The sequence below is a fragment of the Linepithema humile genome, chromosome 1, assembly GCF_040581485.1.
Source record: "Linepithema humile isolate Giens D197 chromosome 1, Lhum_UNIL_v1.0, whole genome shotgun sequence".
Lineage (NCBI taxonomy): Eukaryota > Metazoa > Arthropoda > Insecta > Hymenoptera > Formicidae > Linepithema > Linepithema humile.
In genome coordinates, this window is record NC_090128.1 from 9,406,628 (window position 1) to 9,431,536 (window position 24,909).

General features: G+C 39.8%; 1 protein-coding gene and 2 long non-coding RNA genes across 5 annotated transcripts in view; 1 reads left to right on the top strand and 2 right to left on the bottom strand.

Annotated features, from left to right (window-relative positions):
• Window positions 1-10,645, top strand: part of LOC105672836 (uncharacterized) — a 46,029-nt gene extending 35,384 nt beyond the window's left edge. Inside the window, exon 4 of the long non-coding RNA XR_001100880.2 lies at window positions 6,136-10,645. This is a non-coding gene — a long non-coding RNA (uncharacterized lncRNA). The remainder of the gene's footprint in view (window positions 1-6,135) is intronic.
• LOC105672833 (frequenin-2) overlaps window positions 1-24,909 on the bottom strand; it is a 44,010-nt gene that overhangs the window by 14,129 nt on the left and 4,972 nt on the right. The window contains exons 3-8 of one of the 2 annotated variants that reach the window (XM_067360603.1): window positions 17,596-17,700; window positions 2,841-2,865; window positions 2,512-2,560; window positions 2,186-2,275; window positions 1,408-1,486; window positions 574-662 (exon numbers count right to left, since the gene is read on the bottom strand). In XM_067360603.1, coding sequence (XP_067216704.1) covers window positions 574-662; window positions 1,408-1,486; window positions 2,186-2,275; window positions 2,512-2,560; window positions 2,841-2,865; window positions 17,596-17,700 — 437 coding nt within the window. The remainder of the gene's footprint in view (window positions 1-573; window positions 663-1,407; window positions 1,487-2,185; window positions 2,276-2,511; window positions 2,561-2,840; window positions 2,866-17,595; window positions 17,701-24,909) is intronic. The other variant, XM_012368017.2, reaches the window with a different exon arrangement.
• On the bottom strand, window positions 23,853-24,848 carry LOC137001666 (uncharacterized). Of its 2 annotated transcripts, none has more exons than XR_010891596.1 (2): window positions 24,198-24,848; window positions 23,853-24,119 (listed from the first exon to the last, which is right to left on the bottom strand). It is a non-coding gene; the product is annotated as an uncharacterized lncRNA (long non-coding RNA). The 2 variants fall into 2 exon arrangements; XR_010891595.1 differs by having other exon boundaries at window positions 24,188-24,848.

Sequence of the window (24,909 nt, forward strand, 5' to 3'; positions counted from 1 at the left end):
CAGAAGCAGCTGCGGAAAGACGACGCTCTAGCTTACATCGCTAACTCGCTTTTGGCACGCCGGGAATAGAAGCTAGCACAAGAGGATTATAACTTCCGCTAGGTTACATGTAACGCGCTCGTTGAGATAAAATATTGACTTGATATCGAGCACGTTGTACACGAGTCATTACGATTGCATTGCAGCAACCTAGTCGTTAAGGAAGCGTAAGCGAATCCTACGCTGTAATGAACGATCTTATAGTTCTCAAATAAGCGTGCAATAAGCAATATGACGATAAAATAATAACTCGATAGCTGGTCCTCCATCGTTATTAAATTTCAACAATAAATTATTTGGAACTTAAAGAAAATTGAAAAATAATTTCAACACTAAAAATTTCAAAAATTTGTAATTACTATTAAATTTAATACCATACTAATGATTAGCATAACAGGCATATCGTACAGATTCATTATTGGAGGAACTTGCGGTGATAAGAAGATGCTTCGAAACCGGCAAAGTCAAAGAGCTTAAATGTTTTACGTCGAGGACTTTCTCGCAGGCCGAGCACTTTGAAAAGGGTGCACTTACCACCATCTGATATATCGCGTCGACTATATTGTACATCTCGTCTCTCGTGATGAAGCCATCGTTGTCCACGTCGTACAAACGAAAAGCCCCTGAAAAGAGACAAAGAAAGAGAGGAACGCAATTGACTTTTGCGACTGAATTCCTGGAAGATACAGAATTCGAAAGTGCTCTTTGCTCGGAGGGAAAATCCACATACACTCCTCTCGCAAGCTTGCAAGTTTTCTCTCCGGCGATATCTCGTCCGCGATCGTGATATCCGCGGCGAAGCCGTACATCTCATTGTTCCTTTTCGTTCAGATTGTTATTTGGTTCATCGATAGCACTTCTCTCGGAGGGAACAATCGAGAGTCTCATCATTTATCGTCTCATATTGCGGCGATCATCTTTCATAGCTCGTCTTGAATTTTATGTGTAACAATTCTTTTCGCAATACGTTTTCACAATTTTTCAAAATATAACTTGCGGGCAAATACGGACGTTCATTTATTGCTCGATGTTTAAATAAAAAAGTGATCTCGGTTTAATTTATTTCTATTAAAATTTGCATTCAATTTTGTGAATTTCTTGTGAAAATGTAAAAGCAACAATTTCTAAAAATAACAGTTCCGGTTTGATTATGAAAAGTTAGAAGCAGGGAATTTTTTTCTTTTTCCCTGATAAAGTTGGATGATTTAAGTTTCCGACTTAATTATTCTAGCAAATTAAATGGGATACGCGGCGGGCTTGCCGGCGATTGTCTCTGATGTATCCAAAGATAAGTAAACAAAGTAGCTCACGAGAGAACTCTTAAATTCTAGTGGATAAGTTTTTCGAGAGGGCTAGGGAAGCACTCACAGTGAAGCTTTTCGTCCAGGTTGCCGCGTGACGTCACCGAAAGCGCTCTTATGAACTCCTCGAACTCTATCGTGCCATCCTGAAACAACAATTGAACGTATTCTTATTTTGTCCCGAGCGTCGCACACGAAATGCTTCTTTCTTATCGATCGCGGATTACTCGGGGATCACTTCGCAATCACGATTTTCTGAGTCGTATAGCTACCGCTTGCTAGCCAACTATATTGATACATCGAGCAAATAGTTTTCTCCCTTTCGGGTATCCTTATCTTTTTTCGAATAAGTCGACTAGACTGCGAGAAGAATCCACAAAAATAACTTCTATCTCGTGCATTTTCCGATATTTTCAATAAATGTACTTGATTTGGTGAGAATATCAAAGTTCGCTCGGCTGCTCGAGAAATGAATCAGCGTTGATTAAACATCAACGATCAATTCGCGTCCGTCGGATTGATGCTCGCCTCAGCTTTTGCGTGAGAATCCGCTCGATGTGCAATTCATTATGTAAATTAACAGACTATTTTTTATCGAATACCGGACTAAATAAATGCTTAACTGACAGTTAGGCGGCAATAAAGACGTTACTAGAGCGATGATAGCGATAGGGAAGAGAAATAATTTCAGCGCGATGATCGAGAGAACATCATCGCGTGATCGTCCTTGCACGCAAACGTCGACATGACAAATGCAAATTTGAAAAGGACGAGGGTTCGCGGAAAACACAGGCGTGTTACACGCGCACACACACACACACACACACACATGACGAGACACTTACGGCGTTTTCGTCAAAGACTCTGAAGACGAGAGAGGCGAACTTTGACGGGTCACCCTGGGGGAAGAACTGCTTGTAGATCTTTATAAAGCCCTGAAATCACGCGAGCGTCATACATATCTCGAGTTTTTGATTATTTTCGGCGATTAACCTTTTCCTTATGATTAATGTACGTTTCGTATTGAATAATACATTTGGCTAAAAATTCGTATTAATTTGGAGGATTCTTTACATCATATCTTTTTTATGCTGCAAATATCTTTGACAGGTGTAAAGAAAGGCGCGGGAAAAAGTTAATAACAATTAAAATAAAATTTGATAGCGATTACCTGTTCTGTCAGCAATCCATCGGGGCAATCCTTTAGGAATCCTTTGTGCCTAAATAACGTAAAGTAACTCTAATATAAGTAACTATATTTAAAATCACATATTACTAATAGTACGCACATTATTTATAGTTAAATTACTGTTTTAAAAATATTGAAACGAATTTGTCGAGTCTACTTTTGTTCTAATAACTTTTCTTTTAACTTGGCGTAAAATTGAATTAATGTCGTTCTCTCACAAATGATTTTCTTCGGTCAGATCTTTAATCATGCTGTCCAAATTCCAACAAGTTTGCATAATAGCCGATTGCCTTTCTTTGAGTCAAACTTACCATTGACGAATCTCCTTCTCGGTGACTGAAACAGAAACAAAAAGAGGGGAGGTAATTAATTATCGGCTGTACGGTGTATACAGCAGGATCGAGTTATTCTACGTGTGAGAAGTGCCCGGCAAGAAAAAGCGCGCGTTAGCGCGACGGAAAGAGTCGCGGGGCGAGCGGGGGCGAGAATTATTGTCCTCCGGTGCTCGCCAGGCTAGTATCAAGCGTCCTGTGATTTACTACACGACGGATTTTCTCGGTAAATTCAGTACGGAGGTGTCATTGAAAAACTCGATTGTCACACGAAAGTGATCAAATTTTTATGCGACGCCGCGGATGGATGGATCCTAGTCGTTTTTCGTTGTCGGCCGAAGGATGTTTGTACACAGCAGAACGTTACATATTTCTCTGCGCTTACTTGAATACACAACGAAAACGTGTCATAACTAGAAGTGACGGATGAAAAAAGAGAAGTCGTCGCAATGCAGTGGTGATTCGTTTGGCGGATTGAATTTATTTCAGTGAGAGAAGCTGATACCGTCGCGAAAGACAATCGATAACGGCGATTGTTTCCGAGACGAATGTGTGCTACCAAAGTAACCGAAACTTTCCCCTCGAATCTTTACATTTAAGCGAATGGATTACCCAATGTTCTTTATGGCGGCGGTCGAAGAAAAGGAAAATAAAAAAGAAAGGCAATTACGTCGCGGCTCGCCGGTTCGTTTTCTTAAACTTCAAGTTTGCAAAAAAACGCTTACATTTATCGAAATGTCTGTTGCTCTACAAGGAGCAATATGGTGAAAAATATTGGCACAATTCGACGTGCTAAAATTGCGCGTACATGCCAAATAGCTTTTTATATATCTTTGAAGCATGTTCTCCGAGCCAAAGTTTTTTTTTTTTATTTTTTGGCAAATTGTTTTATTGTAATTGCACCTTAATTGATGGATGGATGGCGGGTCTCTACCCTTTAAAGGACACATGTCGTGAGGGAAACGCTTTGCTACCTACGTCAGCTGAAGCAAATGTGTTATGGTGGAACGAAGGATGGGACAAAGAGTAAAGGGCGAGCAGCCCGGGTCGATAGAATTGCGAGAGGACATGAAGAGTTTTGTGGTTTATATGGTAATCTTGCGTCGCCCCGAGTATACATTAGCTTTTACAAACAGTGCAGCAAGCATCCCGACGTACGGGAAGAACTTTAACTCCGCCGGAAATCACATGGTCCTGGTGGATGTTATCCTAATCGTGTAGTTTCGTAACTTTTTCTCATTTCCCGGGGCTCATGACGAATATTTCGAGAAAGTTCTTCGCCGCCAAACTTCTCCAGCGACGAATCCACGCGTATTTTCATCCGAGCGTGAAGAAAGTAAAATCGCTTCTGTTGGATTAGACGCGTTCGCGGAAACGTATTTTCAACAAGTCGCTGGATATCGAGACGCGCGATTAAGCAGGATGGATCGCTGGCGATTATCGCAGGGACCGAGCGTGAGTCTGCGAGAGCGAGTTGATCGTTATCCTAGTTATCGGCGATGGCGGAGCCCGATGGACGGTTGAAATATTCCTATAACTATGTAAATAGGTTTTGGGTGGGAGGCATATCGTCGGCGGAGCGATTCGATCATGCCGACTTCCGTGACGTTTTTACAACGTCACGAGAAAAAGCTTATCTAAATTCGAATATTAGCAATACAGTCATGAATGCATGAATATCGGGGAATCTCGTTGCATATTATTTCGCTTTCAGCTTTTTACTGCGATCGATTCGTCGTCAGTTAATCGCTAGTTTCGATTAATAGAAAAGTATCTTGCGGAATGTCAAAATCATATCTAATCTCACTGTTGATCAGGTTTTTTGCAATTTCCTAAGTGGAGTTTTCATTAATGAAAAGAATTTTGTCGGAAAGTATATGGTAAAAAGTGTCGTGCAATTTCTCGAAGAACACTTAACGTTTCAATGAAAATTTCATTTGTTTTTGACATGATTGATTCCGGGAAAAGGTTTAAAGGACGACATGCGAGTCGCCGTCGGTAGTTGTGGCTTGTTTAATTATTACAATAGGCCGGTATGCGATGTAACGGCAATTGCTTCGTTGCCGTTAGTGAATAATTCTCGCGCAGCATGAAACTAGTCGCGTCGACCACAAAACTTATACAACTGCGCGAATTGTATTTCACGAGTGTGTAAGTTCGCGTGCGAACTTTCTCTCGTCGATATATTTGAATCGTACACTGTAATTGGTTCGAGGGCAGAGGATGCTTAATTGACCGTAGTTACTCGCTTAGCGGGCTCAGGGTTTACGCCGACTAAATTGCACCCTTCTTCTTCTCCGTCATTCATTTCCGCTCTTTTCCCATCCGCCTTTTCCGCTCCTCTATTAAATCTCTCGATATCTTCCCAGCTGCAAACTTTTTCCCGTAGCGCGGGAAAAAGCCGCGGTCTCTCTAAATAATAATTCGGTTTATCGCGTTAATTCGTATAAACGAGGATTAGCCGCGACACCGAAACCGCAGTAATATTTATCGTTTAAATATGAAATTATTTTACCGCAGTTACGTGCGCGTACATTTAATGATCGCAATGAAATATCGGGGAAATCAATTATAATGGAAAATGCAAATACTAAGTACTGTATGAAAGGATTAAGCGAATTTTTGATTATACATTGCAGCGTTATATATTGTGCGCTGTCTGTAATTGTTCGTATATTGAACAATTAAAAAACTTCACGAAATATAACAAATTTTATTTAATTTTAAATGTAATATTTTGAATGGAAAAGCACCGAGAGAGTAATTTTTTTTTTTTTTAAAAAAAGTTAATCGACGGGTGAATAGGATTCAAAAATGATGAGAAAAGCCGAAAAATGAATTGATTTATTTTTGTTTATTAATTTTATTTATTTAAATTTATTTTTAGATTTATTTAGATTTATATATTTATTTATATATTTTATCTTCTGATGTGTAAAAAGCGGATAAGTGCAAGCAGATGAGCAAAAATTGCATTTATTAAAAATACGACCTAAAGTTTAAATTGAAAAACAACTTTTTCTATTATCGACATTAAACCATTTTCTTGCTCTTAATGCTTCATTTATCACGAGAAAATGATAAGGTAATACGGTTTGGTTTTGTAAGATTTTTAATTAAAGATTATTTATCCGCTAACATGTTCGGGAAATTGCGGAAAGTACTTTTTGGCATCTTTCTTTATTCTGGATATACTCTTTCGCACATTACTTCGTTCGCAAAGACTCTTTTCTCCCTCCATCCAGAAAATAATCTCTGGAATTACTTTTTTCAGGCGCATCCTTCGTCGTGGCGAGCATGAGTTTTTCTAATCTGCGGCTCAGCGATGTCCATAAGACAGACACGTAGAAGCACCAGGCACTGTTGCATTAAAGCGGACCGTCTCAGAAATTCAACGATATTTCTGTCACCGTCTCTCTGTCACCAAGGCAAGGTAAGCTCAGCTTATTTTCCGGCGATTAGGTTGGCGTTTTTCCTACCGCCTCATCGTTCGCCATTTGCCATTTCAAGCGGCGATAAAGTCGAAATTGTCAAATCAGTCGACACGTGCTTTGCACGAACTATCTTCCGCTTTGAAATCGCGCCAGTCTGCATTCACACGTCACATTTTCCATTTCGGATTTATTTGAAGAAACATGCATACGAATGATGTGACAAATACAAACATTTTTCAGCGCTCGAATCAGTTCGCCAGATATCGAAAAAGCTTACACCAGAACCAATGAATATTTAGATAAGACATAAAGCAGGTGTGTAAACGCATAATATTGCGCGACTGCATTTAATACTGAGAGACACGGAGCTGTGTTTAATCGCGTGCCGTAAGTGCGGTATACGAGTCTTGAATTAATGCCGCGGAGCTCGGCTTCCCTTACGCTTCGCCGTTATTCAAATTCGCCGTTTCACCGAGGGAATGCTCTCGAGCGTGCCAACTGACTGTCGAGCCAGTCGAGGCGTTTATCAAAATGACTGTTTTAAACTGCAATTATTTTTGTTTTAAAACCATTTACAGTGTCATGTAATTTCCTAAGAAATACGTATATTCATCATTTACTCATTGCATTTTAACTTCTTTCATGTTTAGCAAGGCAATTTTATTTATTATCTCTAATATATCACAGTTACATCAAAATTATATACTTTATAAAATTCACTTTTACTGAAAACATATTAAATAACAATCAAACTTAATTAAATAACTAAAGGAATTCTTATTTTAGAGATACAAATGTGTTATATAATTTTCTGAGGTGCATATATTATTTCTAGCATTTTAATTTTTTTGAGCTTGGTAGAAATATTCATTACCTTTAATATACCATTTATATTAAAATTATATGTTTTTAATTACACGCTTAAAATATAATTTTATGAAAAATGTATTAAATGGAAACCAAACTTAATTAGATAAATAAATAATTAATTTTTTTTTTGTAAATTTTAATAAATATCATCTATAGATGCTCGAGTTTACATAAATATAAATATACATATTTCAGTTTCCTCGTTATTTATTATTTATTATTATTATTTTATTATTATTATTTCATTACTCAATATTTTCCAAAATATCAATGCAAACGAGAAATTAAATTAGATAACTGGTATTTTGTAATAATTTAAGCATAAATCAAAATATTTTATTAAGCTTTTAAAAATATTGTATTTTTATCATTTTTGCATATTTTTTTGCAATATTTTTGTACAACAAACAAATATATCCTGTATAAAAATAATGTTCGTAAAACAGTGTTATCGCGAGCTACTTCAGTTTGTCGAGTTTCAGAATCCATTTAATCATTCAAACTAGTAGTAGTATCAGTAGATAAGAGCGGAAGCAGAGGGAAGCCCGTAGGAGTGCGCCTTTTCAAATAGTTGCTCCGAAAACTCATCTCGATATATACCATCTTTATCCCACGAGAACGTAATCTCTGCTTATTTTCCTGACGGAGGCGAAGAATCTCCCTCGTCGGCTCATTGCCGAGTTCCGATCGATTGATCAGCCGATCCTTTTGAATAAAATACACTCAGTGGCTCTTTAGGAAGCCAACTCGTTGATTTTTTTGCGCAAGTTTTATTAGCTGGTCGGTCGGATGATGGCGAAAAAAATTCATTGTGAAGAAATGTCTGATCTGATAACGATTCATTTTTCATGATTTCGTCCTCTTCCTCGACGTAGTATCGACGGTGTAGGATAGCATAGGATATTCTTTTCTTTCTCGACTTCGATCGATTGTTTCCGAAATATTTTTTGCACAGGCCACGCCATTCTTTACGAACGGAAGTGGCATAAAAACTTTTGCCAGGGAAATTTATTCCCGATGGCGCAATTGTGATGAAATGATAGAATTATTTTCCGAAATTCCAAAGTTCAGAGAGAAACAATTTATATATTTCGCTTACTCACATTGTCAAATGCAGCGATCGTCATAACAGTCGATAAAATGTGGGACACTCACTCGTGCGTTATTGCCCTGCAGTAGTCGCGTCACCATAACGCGGATAACTGCGCGATCTTAAAGGGGACAGAGGAAGGCAAGTTGGTCGCAATGATGCGAGCAGCCGATGAGAAAGCGCGGATAATTGCGCAACTTTTCAGCCTCCGTGTGACATGCTCTTTCGCGATAATCGCTCGTAAAAAGTCCGAAAAGCCCCGCATCCTCTTCGACCACGTCAAGGTGCTTTCATAAAGCCGTCGAGTCGTTAATTAAAATAGCTTTTGAAAACTTCACCGTTGGGATGCGCGTGGCGACACAGGGATGGGAAAACTTTCGAGCGGTGTCAACGGCTGCCGCACGCAAAAGGCGATCGCTCTAAAAGCCTATGGCAGATTGCTCCGGCCTCCTCAAATTCTCGTTAACCCGAGAACTAGTCGCGGGAGATGTAATTTACGCCCCAGCGACACATAATCGAAAAGCTATTATTCCCGTTTTATCCCGACTCGTCGGAATTATTAATAGGTTTTGCTGTATAGTTAATTCAATTGAATTATCATAAAGATATTATCTCGATTTTAAATATTCGTAATGCGAAGAATAAAATATCGCGATGCACACGTCAAAAGCAAACGTGACTTTTTGGCACGCTAAACAATAACGATTCGTTGAATTGTAAAATGTTTTGCAATGACGTTGGAAAAAATTCTGTATTTATTCGAAAATTAACAATTACCTGACGCACAATAATATCTCCTTTTCATTTTATCATTACTTGCGTGAAAACTTTTTAGATTGCATTTTCCGGGCGTTAATGGATTCATTTGCCTAGTGTGTAATGCATATTTAATAGTAATAGAAAATATTCAAAGAGCATATGAGAGTAAACAGACTTCACTGTCCGCTCGTTTAAAAATAAAACACACGGTTTGTTCCATCTGTAGCAAAATTTATTTTGAGAGACTAATTTCCAATTAATTTTTAAAATAAGAACCGCGAAAGAGAGCCAATTAGATAATTTGAGCAGAAAAGAATGAGAGAGGAAATTATATTTTTTAGGAAAACTTTGCTAAGATAATAACTAGTTTTTTTTTCTAACAATGGAAGAATATTTCTTCTGTCTTTTTCCATAATTAATGTACAGAGCGGTATGCGGTTTTTTAAAAGGGCATAATACGCTGGGATACGCTCGACCGCTGCAAAATGCGACTTCCTAATACGCGCGATAAGTAAGCTTTTCCGCGAGGGATATACAACGCCTGGTTGCGCGTAAATGTGAATCTGCCACGGCTGCATTGTCGCGCACACAAGTACACATTAGTGCATTCTGTTTGCACACACGCACGAGACTGCGCAAATACGAGCGACGGGTGCGCTGGCGATACGGCGCGATGGTAACTTCGCGAGTGGAATTTCGGGACATTATGCGTGCAAATGCAAATACAATTTATACAGATAGTTGTTACGTTTACGAGTTTGTGCCTGCATGCGCGCGCTGCCACTCCTCGTAATTAGGACAGAACGGGCGTGGAATATGAAGGATAACTTAAAGTTTTGCGCACTCCGAACGGAAGTGCAGACACTGCAGTGTCGTACTGTAACGAAACTGTAAGGGTCGCACGTGCCTAACTTGAACGGGTTATCACAGCTCATTGCTGATTTAAACTGTGGCGCAGACAAAATATTAATGCCGTGGGGATTCAGATGTTTCAGATCGCGCCGCAACCCTTTGGCTAAGATTAATATAGACCACGGTTTATTCACGCTACAAGGGTCAAAAGGGTCGATGGTTACGAGTTGCGCAATATTATTTCCCGTGAAATCGGAGTCGGGTTTCGTCGGAAAGTTTCACCAACGTAATGTTGGCTGCTTTCGCGTTGCATCGGTGCCGTCGACGGGCTGCGGCGGCGGCGGCGGCGGCGGCGGCCCGTTGTGTCACACGAGCGCTGCAGTTCGGTGGGCGACGAGTCTCTTCGTTTCCGGCGGAATTCAATTTCCATGCGAGCGTTATCGAGGCCCTACCTTCGCCGCCGCCTGGCTATGCAGATTGTGGATCCGTCGGCGGCGCGCGTTACAGCCTCCCGTCGTCGCGCTATCATCGCCGTCGACAATTTACGGCACGATCGTCTCGCGCGACTTGCTTATCCGATCCACGTACACGCGTAACACGCCCCCGCAATTTGCGACGATAACCGGCGCCCTGCCGTTACGACGACGGCGACGTGGTAGGACGGAAAATTGTCGCGGGATTTGAAGTCACGCTCCTTATTAGCGCGCAACACTGATGCGATAACCTGAATAGTCTCAAAGAGACTCCGGTTTTAATGTTTTGCTATCGTGTACTTACTTAAGTTACGAGAGTTTGTAAATGTAACGATCGATTCCACGTGAAGTGATATACAACTGGGTGTAATGATTTTTTAGCGTGATAGCATATCGTTGCACATAATACGACTTTCGTTCGTAAGTGTGTCTTAAATTTACATCTCAATTTGAATAGAATAATTGCAAGATATAAAGCGAAGATAATTACTGATTAAAGATAGATTTTATTCGCTGAATATATAATTTTCCGTTTTTTATTTAGTTTGATCGAACTTATTTGAAAACGATATACATAATTTGCATATAATTCTCTTATCGTACAGTAGAAACTTGCGGTTTTCGAGCAGCTGGTTTGGCGAATTAAATTTGCGAGCATATTCGTGGTTTCATTTCATTTGGCACAACTTCAGCTGCATTCTAAAGAGAATGCTTGAATTAAACGGCGTTGTTCCGGATGTAACGTCATCATACTCGATGGAACGCATTGCGATGCACCACGAGAATATGGTAACGACTCGTACAAACTATTTACGATGGCAAGTTGCGATGCGCGGATGTCGTGTTCGCGTAATGTAATTGAAACAATATCTCGCCGCATTGATAGAAGCGCATTGAATTAAATTTTTAATGATTGTTGCGTTCGTTGTGATTTGCGCGCGCAATAAACTCGCGTCGGACGAAAAAATAGAAACGAAACATCTGACGCGTTTTATTTGTATTGCTTTGTAATAAAACATCAGAGACATGACAGTCGCGTATTGCAGGTTACAAATTAAATTTATAGCCGCGTGGTACAGTCTCGCGATAAAGAAAATGAGAAACTTTTTGTTTATTCTACACGGAGAAAATTTTATATCAAAAATTACTATGTACGTAGCTGCAGACCATGAAGAAATTATAAAAATTTTTACCATGTTTTTCACATGTGAAACATAGTAAAAATTTTCGGTCCGCAGCTATTACTGTAGATAGTAATTTTTGATAAAATTTTCCTCGTGAAATCGGATTTTGATAAAATTTTCTCCGTGCACTGAATATTGGATTGCATTTTGCATTGTGTTATCAATTATTATCCAGTTCAATAGAAACTATAGTATTGCATTTTAGTTGTTATAATTGACTAATTATTTAAGTTGTTTGAATAATAATTGTCCACGTAACAATTCGCGCGGCAAACAATAGCAATAACAGATGACAACAATAACGGTGAAGTTAACTAATAATAATAATTAATTAATTAGAACTACACACACAGCTTGTGTCACTTGGGAATCACGCAACCACGAATGTGGCGAAGTCCCTTGCTAATGTACTAATTCCTTCGGCGATTTAGCGTCGGACACCGGTGGACAAACACGCGTGGGATTCACGGGTCGATAAATCGTTAATTCACGTCTGTGTGCGTGCTCATATTGGTTCTCGCACGTATCTTACCTCTGCTTTGTCACCTCTCGCACGTCCAATTATTGGGATATACATAATGCTTTGACAGACGGCGGAATACACGTTACGCGACGCAGGACATCGTTATTGTTTAAACGTGACAAGAGAAAACGCAGAACGCATCCGCAAAGAGCCGAAACAGGATGTCAAGACGATTTTAAATCTGTCCTTAATTCCTTTTAATAGCAAGATAAATCGAACTTTCAATTGAGCTACACTCGATCTATGCAGAAAACGTCACTCTACATTTTTTGTACGATTTTTAATCTAAAAATGAATTCCGCGTGTTGGAATAAATAGGAAGTGAAAGAAATGTCGCGTGACGTTAATTACTTGTGATTAATTATTAACTGGTTCAATATTTTATAATATTTTTTGTAATTTTTTCTTTCCGTGTTCGTGAACACTTTGCGCTTATCTCAAATAAGTCACGCATGCCGATGATTAGAGAGCATTGTGTAAAATATATTGGTTGTTGTTAATTATTTTTGTTGCTGCGTTAATTAATATCTATAACTAGTGTAATCTCACGTATCCGATGTATTACATTTGAATTTATTTTTCATCCATTGAAAACGATCGCGCGTGTAAATATGCCTCGCTTATATAATGCCGAGTAAAATCATGTTCGATTATCGTAGCGTGTTAATTATCGCGCGTAATTAGCTGTGTTTTTCCGGCCGACTCGTATCTTCAAGTGATATGTAGATATTTAGCGGCGAGTGAATTTATTCATCATAATCCCACTAATTATTCACACGCTGCTTTAATATCATTTATGAACATAATATTCTAATTATTTATGATAATTCGGTATGAAGGTGGCAATTTGACGGTTGTTATGCAACAAATTCTCTCGAACAGAGGAAAGTATTTCTGATGTTATCGAATTGACGATGCGGGCGGCTGTACGAGTGCCTCAAACGTTTCGCCTTCTTGAATTTCCGCATATATTCCTTCATAAAGTTCATACGTTATCTAAATAAAAGTTGGCTGTCAGTATAAATTCCTCCGGCTACGGGTCTTTCGCGTTCTTCGCCGTAGTCTTATTTTCAGAAATATCTACTTAAAGAGAATAGAAAACACGGCGGATATAACAGTCATAACTTTGCGAAGTGATCTACGAGCTCGTTCGTTCGTTCTATTAGATTGTCCGTCATCCTTATTCGCCTTATCTTCATCTTCCACGCTTGGCATAAAAATGAGAATCGTGTTTGCGCGGTCATGAAGTAGCGCGGGGGGAGAAATTCCGAGGAGCAAAGAGGCGGCTCCAGCGAGGAGCAAGGGACTTAGCCTTTCCATCTGTATTCCATTTTCTTAGAATAAAGAGCTATCGCACTCTCCTTCCTATCGACGCCTGGCGTATACGCCATCGCTGTCGATAGAGTCTATGTATCGTGTTTTCTGACTTTACTACTGAAATCACTCGGGATGCGATGGCAGGCGCATATGTGCGATATGTTCGAACAACCGGAGAAAAAAACATTTAGCGCAAACTCCATTTGCGAGGTGCCATTCCGAAAATAAATGCGTCTGCAGCATTCGCATTATTTTACATAATTTTGCCTACAAAAAAAAATAATAATTTTTTTTTTAAAGAAATTTTATTCAGTTAATTAGCACTGGGATGTCGCGTGTGAAAAATTTCATTTTTCCATCAACAATTTTCACGTAATTTTTGAGATAAAATGTAATTGGAAAAATTTAGTGACATTTTTCAGTAATGTTTTACATTCCTGAAATTTTGATAACATTTTACAGCACAATCCTTTTAAATATTCAATTCCAAATCTCGTTGGCATATATATTAAATTTTAAGAGATTCGTCTATTTTCCATAAAAAGTAGGAAAATCGAGTTATGAGGAATTTTCATTAAAATAACGATATATTGTTACTCTTTGAAATACTCACAGGAATATTCGTGGCTCGTGAAAGGGTCAAGATCGAATCCCCTCGGGTGACAACGAGGTTACTACGTTAATAAAAACGCGAAATATTTTTTGATATCGCGACGGGCACGCTAAAATCGGATATTTTTAACGTTTCTCTGTGAACGAAGGAATTTCAGGAAGAAATACGGCTGCAGTAGTACTAATGTGTGTGTATGTGTCTGCACGTTCTCATACTTCTTGAAAGACAAAAGAGTCACGATGATGGCCACCCTAAATCGTCTCTACTTCGCAGTCCGTATTCCGGCGCAGTGCATCGTGTCTTTATGTCCTTGTAATGCGAAACGAGGATCAGCTCGCAAAACCGAACGTGACCGGCATTTTACGCGTTGAGTCACATTGCGACATAACGTATGCGTCGTTGTTGGCACCTGCTATCTTAGATTTTATGACTAATAAAAGCAGCTTTTATGTCTGCAAATATCGAGACTAATCACCAAATAATTCGGTTTATCACAGAATCTAACTTGTCCGCGAGAAGTCGGGAAATCTAGATCGAGCGTTCCAAAATTAGCAACTATCTAATTATAAGAAAAGAGAGACTATTTTAATAGAATTTTAGTAGTCATCTTGCTTCGCGTTCAATTATTTCTCAATTTCTTGCGTGTAAATGTGTGGTGGCGCTTTTTTAATAATGCGGAAAGTTAGAAAATAAAAGAAACCGCAAAGTGTCCGTTGGAAATATTGCGCGAAAGCATTGTAATATTTTTTGCTTAGCAAAAAGCGATTTAATATAGCAGTTGATCGCTTAATGAACAAAGCGATTGTTTAGGAATATATTGTAGCAACGTGGTTTGAGATTTTTTGGAACACTCAATAGATATTTAATTAACGTTATCGAGCAATTCTATGTAAAGCTACGCTAACATCTTGCGCGTTATAAAAAGAAACCGCTTTTGCCGTCGTTCGATTAAAGTCGAACGCCCGAAGATGTCTTTGAGCCCGACTCCTCTCTCCGACTCGCTTGAAATACACTCGTTCTACTCGTTTACGTTCATTAATCGAATTTTCACCGATCGATCGGCACTGAGGCCAACTTTTTCTTTGTCAGAGTTTGAGTACTTTGATCTCATTAAGCTCGTTAAAGCGCTCGAAATACTTAGGATTTCTACAATAAGCTGATAAATATTCTTACGTTTTCTGTTGCAAATGAATGTAGATGTATGCAATCTCGATAAATGATATCTCTTATAAAAGCTGCGAATGTGGAACGGTTCAAAAATTTTCCAATCTGCGTCGGATCTTAATCGCCTTGTTTTTCTCGAGTCACGACGGTTTTTCCGGTATCAGATATCTTTCTTTGAATATCTCTACATTCATCACGAAGCAGCTTCCTGGTTTTGATCAAAATTGTATAACAGCATCGGGTATTATTAAAGCTTGAATAAAAAATATCACAGTTCTTGATATAAGAGAGATTACGAATAATTCCCGTAATCTCGCTATTTCATTCAGTGATAAAGGGATTTATTGCTGCAATAATAATACTAACGATAATTTTATTCTTATCGTTATATCGTGGACTATGACAGCGCGCAGAAGCGAAACAGTTTCATTTAGATCCAATTACTCCTCCGTTGCAGCTTTATTCGCTATAACTTATCAGGAATACAGTGATATTTTCGTTCGGTTTAATAAAAGTCTCTTAAACACATATAGCATATCATAAATCTCTTTTATGCATTTTAGTGTACATAAAACCTCGCTTGCCTTGCTTGCAAACGAAGTCGTGCTTTGAAATAGCTTTGCTGTTCGTGCTATCGGGAATAGAAACACTATGTAATGTAGGAATCCATACGATTTCACGCAATCTACACACGCCGAGGTATACAGAGGAAATATCTGTTCACATTTCGGCGCATGAAAATGAAAAAAAAAAAAAAAAGAGAATGATCACATTCCCTTTTGCACTCTCCAGCTCCGATATTTCTACTTTATATTAGCTTTATTTCTTTCCACGACAGTGAAACATTTCGAGTAGTTAGTCTCGCCAAGTGTACGCAGCAGATATATGAATCATTAACGGGATACTCGATAATATCAGCATATTTGGTACATGTGTGGCCGTGCTGTAAGGGCTCACGGGATTACGAGTATATGGTCCCATAAATTTTACCCTCGTTTGAACAAAGGGCGGATTCTCGAGGCACATCCGGTACCTACGCCAGCAGCCGTCGCGCCCGCGCGCACTCGTTCGCGCGTATCTATCGTCCCGTCCTAGATTCTAGTTCTAACCGCGTTTCGGGGTTGTAACGAGATTACAGGGACTGAAAATTAACATAGGGAGGAAATGCCATTGCTGCGCGCAAGAACCCGGGCGAAACTCGACGTCGCGCCGTGTTATCGGTTAGTCCCAAGAATATGGAAAGGAGGCGATCCGGAAAGGGAACGATTGCTCGGAATCAATTAGCGCTCGTTTAATGAATCGCGCGTCGATAAATCGTTTGGCTTGCGAGGGCGGGCGAAGTATATTTCGTTCACTGCCGTTCGCCTATTTGCCGTTATTCGCACGGATATTCGATTTTCCTGGGGAATAATTACCGTCGTCGTTTCTCTCTCGCTGGTACGTGTGTTCTCGGACGAACGATATTAGCTGATCGGTGGGATTTCGTGTCTCTTCGTCAGCTGGCATAGGCGAATGTAACCACGCTAGACTTGTCCCGCGGGAGACACCTGACGTGTAAAGGACGCGTGTGCAAGAGTTTGCACTTTCCGACTGCAACCTAGGTATCCGGGAAATTAAATTAACCCCATGCACGCTCGCTCGTAGGTGAAAAATTTAGGATAAAAGCGTTTCGAAATGGGAAGGCGGGTATTTTTGCCGGAAAGAAACCGGCACGGCCATACATAAGGCGATTACACGAAGAATATTTTACGTTTATAACTGGTGTTCGTTACTTTTTTATTTCAAAAGAAAATTTTTATTTCAAAACGCGAGCTATTCGCATGATTCTCAGAGCCTTTAGAGATTTTCTTTCGAGATTCTCTTTAGAGATTGCACACAATTTTTATTTTATTTTTGGAGGCAATTTAATTATAAGGTAATTAATTTAGTTATTAAATTTCTTTAAGAAAGTATTTATTATATTTATTTTCAAATAAATAATATGATGAGATTTAAATTCGTCGATTTAAATGTTTGAAGTTTCTAATTTTTTTATTTAATAGCTTTTTTTGTTATTCCGACAGTACGAAATTTTTCTATTTCTTTTAAATGCGTGTAAATGCCTGAAGTCAGAAATTTAATGTAAACATAAATGTAATATAAATGCAGCAGTATTACTGTGAATGAAGCTTCCAATTAATTTAATTTACGCGGCTGCAGCCAGCAGCAAGAAATTATTTGCACGCATCTCAACTTCCACAGGATGGAAAGTTGATGCGCGTACAAAGTAGAACTCACTGCGAATGTAAAGCTCAGCGAAGGGAGCGACTGCGATACTCGGCCGGCCTGTAACCGTCAACGTCTAGTTCGCAAACATATGCATGCGCCGCGGCATAAGCTGTGCGCGCGACGAGTGGAAAAGCATCGCGTGCATCGATCGTCTACCGTGACAGACGACGATCCGGAATGGACATACCGGGGCGGGGAAGACGATGGGGAAAATGCCACAAATGAATAATAACCGACGACGTCGCGTCGTGCGCGCTGCCGCCGTCGCCGCCGCCGCCGCCGCCGGTCGTATCTACAAAGGACAGAAAAAGGACGCCTGCTCGCAAACTTCACGTATCACAATCGCCGTTTTCATCCCCGAGGGATGAAATGACGCGGGGACTGAAAGACGGACGCGGCGACGGACGGGGAAACGGCTGTGGGAAGCCGCCCAGGCGTTTCCGTTCGTTTCCCGAGGGGAAAAAGGGATGCCGACGACGAGAGGAGTCGCGCGAGATGGTTTTAGCGCGACGCCGACGCGTCGCGGAGGCGTTTTGCCGACGCGAGTCAAGCCGGTATCGTCGCGCAACTTCCGCGATACGCTTGTTCGATTTTTCCGGTCTTAGCGAAGGACGGAACTACCAGCAAAAATGACGTTCAATACGCTCCTAAATAAACTATCGTGGTCGATCTCTCGCGGATGTCGCGAACTTTCTGCGGAGCTATCAGCCAAAGTTCGCGATCCCGTGATCCTTCCGAAAGATGATACGTGACACGGAGACTTTCCGGATGATTCATGGCGGATGTGTCTCTCGTCGCTGCGGGATTTAAGCCGGGGATTGAAGTCGGCATGAAACTTGGCGGGTATTACTTTCCACCGCCGGCAAGGACCGCGCTTGGACGTAAAGCTGATGCGGGAAAAATGATCGGGGCGGAACGTCGACCGTAAAAGTGCTCGCGAATTTATTATTTCGGCTCGACTTTGTAATATGATTCGTCGTAAAAGCGAAGTATCCAATCGCACTCGGGGAATACTTATATGAAGAAACCATAAGCGAAAATATATCGGGATCATATGATGATGAAAGTCGGGGTGTTTTTCTCTCATACTTGAAAATATTTCGTGGATATTTCAATTTGTTCCGCCCGACGTTGGAACAAAATAGGCAGAACGAAATGTATATTAGAGGAGCTTAGCCGCGCCGCCGGCATTCATTTTAAATGCTCGTAAATAAAGCTATAAGCTGCTTCGCAGTCGGCGAATGGCCGGGAAAAAAAATGGTGAAACTTTGCCGTAAGCAATGCTGGATCGTCCTGATAATATGTATTCCGGCTGATTTGGAAGAGAAATTGAGTAACGAAAACGCTCGTGAATAACCGGAGATAAATAATAGTTTCCCTAGTTTCCCGGCGAGATCCTACGCGATACGTATACTGCGGAAGAATCTAATGCGAGTTGTTTACTGCGCCGAGAACAAATTGTGTGAGGACTTGCGTCGAGGTGCGCGAGCGTGCGTAACCCAGTAAAAGTTCACGAGAACGTAGATCAGGGGCACTCGAGATAAGACCGGGAGAGGAAAAGTAAAGCAAAGTCTCGCATCAGATAAATTAATAAGCCGTCCGAGATAACGCCGCATGAATCACGCGAACACGAGAACGAGCGTCGAAGCTCGGGCGCGCTCGTCGTAATCGCTCGTAACGCAACAAAGTCGCGAAACAATGTTTCGCCGGACTGCCTATTGATTTTCGTGGGCAGATTAAATGGAAGTTCCTGAGTGACTGTGAAAACAGTCTGTGTACGTGACCTTGTGAGAATGATTGCAATGACGCAAAGTGTTTCTAGTCGGACATTTATGTGCAGACGTTAATTACAGTTGAAATTATTATCAAGTAATTTTATTGGGAATAAATTATAAAAAGACCATAGGTTCTTATTTAGATATCAATCATTTGGAATCAATTAAAACTAATAATTATTATGAATACTTTCAGTGAAAATTAATTGGAATTGTTATCGAGAATGAGTCATAAAATATTTAAATTATCTCTCAATTAAATATTATTCACTAATTATTTTTTGAAACATTCTATGCATATTCAATATCATTGTTTAATAGCGAAAGGTGAAGGTGAAATAACGCTGGCAAGATAACGCGAAATCAGTTTGTATGTATTTTATATATCGACTGTTCTATGGGTTAATGATAGCGGAGAATTCTCTATTAAGGGAAATTGCATGGTCGAACTAAGAACAATGAAGTCTATTGTCTTGGTATACGAAGCTCCGGACAGCTACGAGTTGAGTGATGAAATGCGCACAACGTGTATTTCATTACAGTGCGCAAATTCCGTTCTGTGTTCAAACGTGTAATTAACAGCTATTTCCGGTGGCTTTTTCATGAGCGTGGCATTAACGAAATTGCCGCTCGCATTGCTAAGGATTACGCCGAGCTTAATCGAAAAATCGTGCGGGATTTTTAGCGACGAGCGTGGGGCAGTTTACGCGATGTAACGGCTTATCCTTTTTCAGAAATTTTTCTGTGTGAAAATTGTTGTGCGAGAAACAAAATATATTTATATTTAATTCATTGTGAGATATACCTGAGGTTGCTTTAAATGTAGATTACGATTAATTAGATTTACCGTTCATTAAAATCTAAATAAATTTAATTACCGATGTAATCAGCTTTCTAGCCGATATTAGCGTTTAACTAGAATTAAAGTACCCCTTCTTTTTATCATTACTGACACAATATCGCGTATCGTATTCGAATTTAATAATGTGTAATCATGTGCAATGCGAGATCAGAGCGCAAATTCAGATTGCCATTACGAGTTTAATATTATATTATTTGCATTTTTGTCAAATTATATTACGAAATGAAGAGAAAATATATAAATTATAATTATAAAATTATTTAAGCAGCGATATCATATAATTTATAATTCATCGTGCGATTGAATACATCAGATAATTTGTCATGTTCAGCTCTGCGGTTAACGGACAGAATTTTATTTGCGCAAACGCGCGACACAGCAGCAACCTACGGTAAATTCAATTATATTAATATAATGATCGCGTACAAAGGTGTATTACGCCGCAATTAGATATTTCCCATTTATGTCAAAGGCGCCTGCTAATTTGAATTTTATCAAAGACTTATGCGTGCCGCCTTCAAACACTGTTAGTGCCTACGAGTCAATAACGCTCGCGAAATCGCACGTTCTGCGCTTGTAATTAATACTTATTGATCATTAATTATTTGCAACAATCACATCATCAGCGAGGCAGCAAGCGGCGCAGCCTAGGCTGTCACTCGTCCGCTTGTTCGTTTGCTTCGCAAATCGGATTACGGGCGCGACCAACTGGGCCCGAATTTATAATACAGAAGGACGAGAGTGTCCGGATAAAGGTGCATCCGCGCGTGAAATTCCTCGTGACCGGCTTCTAACGAGATTGTAATACGTAATAGTTCGTAATTTCATAGTTATTATTCTCGTAACGAGGACACCGTACCTTTCCCTGCAGGTCCGTCCAGCTGGCAAATTCGCGTCGGTAATTTACCGCCACGCGTAGAACTCTCGCGCTATCGCATTAAACCGTTTAAACGCGACAGGCTTGATATTCGCGTCGCTGCGCAGAGACGTAACATCGATAGTGCATAATTTGAATGTTACGCCAGCATTACATCCGGCTAAATTGCTCCATCCATTCGTGACGATTTATGTTACGAATATTACGTTCCCGTGTACTCCTATTTTATCCGTTTTATAATTTATGTCATGTTTTCCGCATCGACATTTTCAGCCAATGCTTTATGCATGCCTCACATTTTCGTAATTTTAAGCGATGTTTTTTTGCAATTGTCGCTTAATATTCGGCTAGAGATTTCGACGAAAGAAACGATCGAAAAACCGTTACAGTCTCGAGTTTTTCGGCTTTGCAGCCAGCGACGATCCATTGTTGAGTCATTCTTCAATCGTAGATTCAATTTTGCGCAGGTTCAACGCGCGTCGTTTTCTGTATTTCGATATATCTATGAAAAGCTATTCATGCATGGAATTTTTAACGGAGATATTCACGAAAATCCCTCTTATCGATCGACCTGTTCAGAAATTGCGGACTTTCAAATTGGTTTTTGGATAAGATAGGTATTTTCCGGTGCGTTAAACACGCGAGAAGCGACGCGCAGTTTCAATTCGTTTCCGTAAAAGTTTATTCTCAACGATACCAATTAACGTTCAAGAGAGTATGTCTCGTTTAGTGACGTTTCGAGAGATTCTTTTCATATAAATAATATAAAAATCTTGATGGCGATGAAACTCGTCATCGTTGCAAACGATGCAATCTCTAGCGAATTTTCGTGGTCGAGCTTTCTTAAAGGACTTTAAAGTGCTCTCGCTTCCTAACGACGAGTCGTGTATGAATCGAAAGATATTGAAGGGGAATATTATTGAAAGATCTACTCGTTCAGGTGGAATAATAGATGAGAGGAGAAAAGATTTTCAGGCTCACTACTGATCAGCGAGGCGCGCGTATCTTTGGCAAAGGCTGTTCTAAATGTATACCATGGTGGTCCCACAGATAAGAGCTTAGATTCGTGTCTGGCTTCCTAAAGATTGAGGCTATCTATCACGCCTGGATTTTTTGACTGATCCTTCTCGACGGCTTCTAACTTATTTTAGGGATGCACAAGCTAACGTCAGTAGCAGTTGTTTCGTATAATGGTGAATTAGTGGGAAATTAATATCAATTTATCAAGAAAAGTAGGTTAACGTGCAAACAATAATTTATTTATTTTACAATTTTGCCTTTACGTATTTTGATACATACGTGTGTATAATTTACAGATAGTTTTTTAAAATATAAACATTTTATATTTTTGTAAAATATTTTAAACTATAGAGAAGCTAATAAGATTTGCACGAATATTTAAATATTGATCTATGTGTCGATTGTTTGAAGATCACAGATTTTTTTAAAATAAAGGAAACTATTTTTCTAAATCAAAATCATGAAAAAAAATTATCATTGCAAGAACACCTAAAAAATTTCACGCGAAATTAATATTAACGTTCTAAAATAAAAATTGTACAACAATTAAGTTACAAGCGATTTTTACAAACCGTTGAAATTGCAGCAGGAAGAGTGGAGAAATTATTTTTTCGCCCACACAATACAAACGAATGTGACGTCGTTGGAAGAGCGGCGAATAATTTAACGGAGGTTGCTATTCGTTAGACGCGTTCTGTGTAAAGTTGCACCTGGATTATTTCTACATGCGGGCATGGTGGAGACAGGACGGTAAACGAGCGCGATGTGCGAATTTTACAGCACGCTGGGTCACCCTCTGTGCTCGAAAGAAAAGCGGGAAACCGGAGAATATTGTCGACGAGATTACGTTTTTCTGTCGACGTGGCTCAACATGTAAAGCATAATAAACGCCTGAAACGTGCTTTCAGCTTTTAGACAGCTTCGGCAAGCAGTCGCGCTTGGGTTGGTTAATTCGTATTATGTATTAGTCGTGAGTCTGGACAGGATGATAATGTAAACGTTATTCCAGGTCGTTATTGCATTTGCAGAAATTGAGCACGAGTACACACGCGCAGGTTGATTAAAACCTGATTGCTTTTCTCACATGTCGATAAATATATGTACAACCGTATTCAAGCGAAATTAATATTTTATATTGATAATATCTTATTAGAAAGCCGGGGTATGCCTTCACGTACATGTGTTGTCATGTGCATGCATTCAACCGGGCGCGATTTACTTATTTTCATTTTCGAGATCAAAGCGTGACGTCAACGACAGCGTATAATGTAAAATGTGTAGGACTCAGTGATAGAATACGTACGGTACGCATTATTGATGCAGGCGCAAACTGCGCGAGGAGTTCCACGGTTTAATAAAGTCGGGCTTGTAACGGGTGCATTTCACAGGGCACACGCAACTTTTTACTATACTAGGTCAACCAGTTGGTCGAGTTAACAAATTGGCGTGCAAAGTACAAAGGCAAATAGAACACGACAACTACGTTGTCAGAGATTTTGCGCTTCTGTCTATATTCGACATACTTTCTTTTGCTTCGAAACTGTCCGTCAGAAGTACAAGTTTCTATAATTGTTTGGTATATATTCCAGATTTTTATATGAAATCTTCACATTTATCATGAAGTTATTAATTTACTTTGTGTCGACTATTTTTTTATTCGATTTTATAACAATTGTAATATTGATGTAGACCAATAATTAATTTCGAAAAATTGGTTCTTAAAAAACAAAACAGAATTTTATCGAGCTAATATTATGTAATAATAATTATATCCTTTGTTTCGTAATATGACGAATAATTGAACAAAATGATAGAAACGACAGAAATATTTGTTATTGATTAATTAATGTTGAAGAGTCTTCTTTTTAGAAGTAGCGGGAACATGGAAAATATTTGACTTACAATTGGAATTGGTACGAAAACGTTTGCCGAACGATTTACGTTTCAGCACGTAATGTTTATTAATCAAATTTTGTTTGCACACACCGAGATGGCACTCGGCCCGCCTGTAGCTAGAGTAAAAATCTTAATAAGATTCTACGTGAAATCCATCATCGACGTTAGAGTGACGCAGGTCACGTGGAAATATTCAGGCCAAAAACACGCTCGCCCTTCGCATTTTCACCCGAATAACTCGCCGAGAGCTTCGCCCGTCGTTCATCTTTGCACGCTCGAGGCTGAAAATATTTAGTCGCCCATTAACGGTGTGACAATTTTCACGCTAGAGTTGTCGAGGACGGTTTACCATTCGTTACCGAGGCTTTTAACGATCGCGTTGTACCGCGGGAAATTTATTTGCGCGGCTGTTCGATGGACAGACCGTTTCGACTCGACTGTAAAACCATGATGTAAATATTAGACTTGGCTGCAAACGTGGTGGTCTTTTCGCTGAAAGATTAAACAGGAATCTGCGGTTAGCAGACGTCGCGTCGCACTGACTATCGAATCGCGTTCTCGTTCAACGGAAACAAAGTCACGTGGCGTGGAAGCGCGACGGTGTGCCGTTGCTTCCGACAGGCAAACTTTACACTACGGCAGCGGAATAGATTAAACGCATTTTATCGAATGAAGGAGAGTACGTCGTTGCGGCGCGTATTGAACGACCGCGCGATCGATGCGCGTTTAGCGTGCAGACAGCGAGAACGCAAAGAGTTGTATAGAGGGACAGTGAAGAAAGAGATAGATAGAGAGAGAGAAGAAGGGAGGGAAGGGGAGTCGTTTAATGGGATAGGAAGCTGTGGTTTTTCGATTACACGCTCGTCAAAATAACACGGCAGGTCAGTCGGAAAGAGCCCGCTTCCATCTTTTGGTGCCGCGATCCTCCCGCCAGTTCGTTCGGAAGAATTCGCAACTCGGAAGGAACGTGCCGTCAAGCGCGCTGCAAGAATAGTTTAACTCGATGTTTACGACCAGCGAGCACGGAAATGCCACTTGCGGAAATTTATGCGCGTCGCGATAATTGGCTAC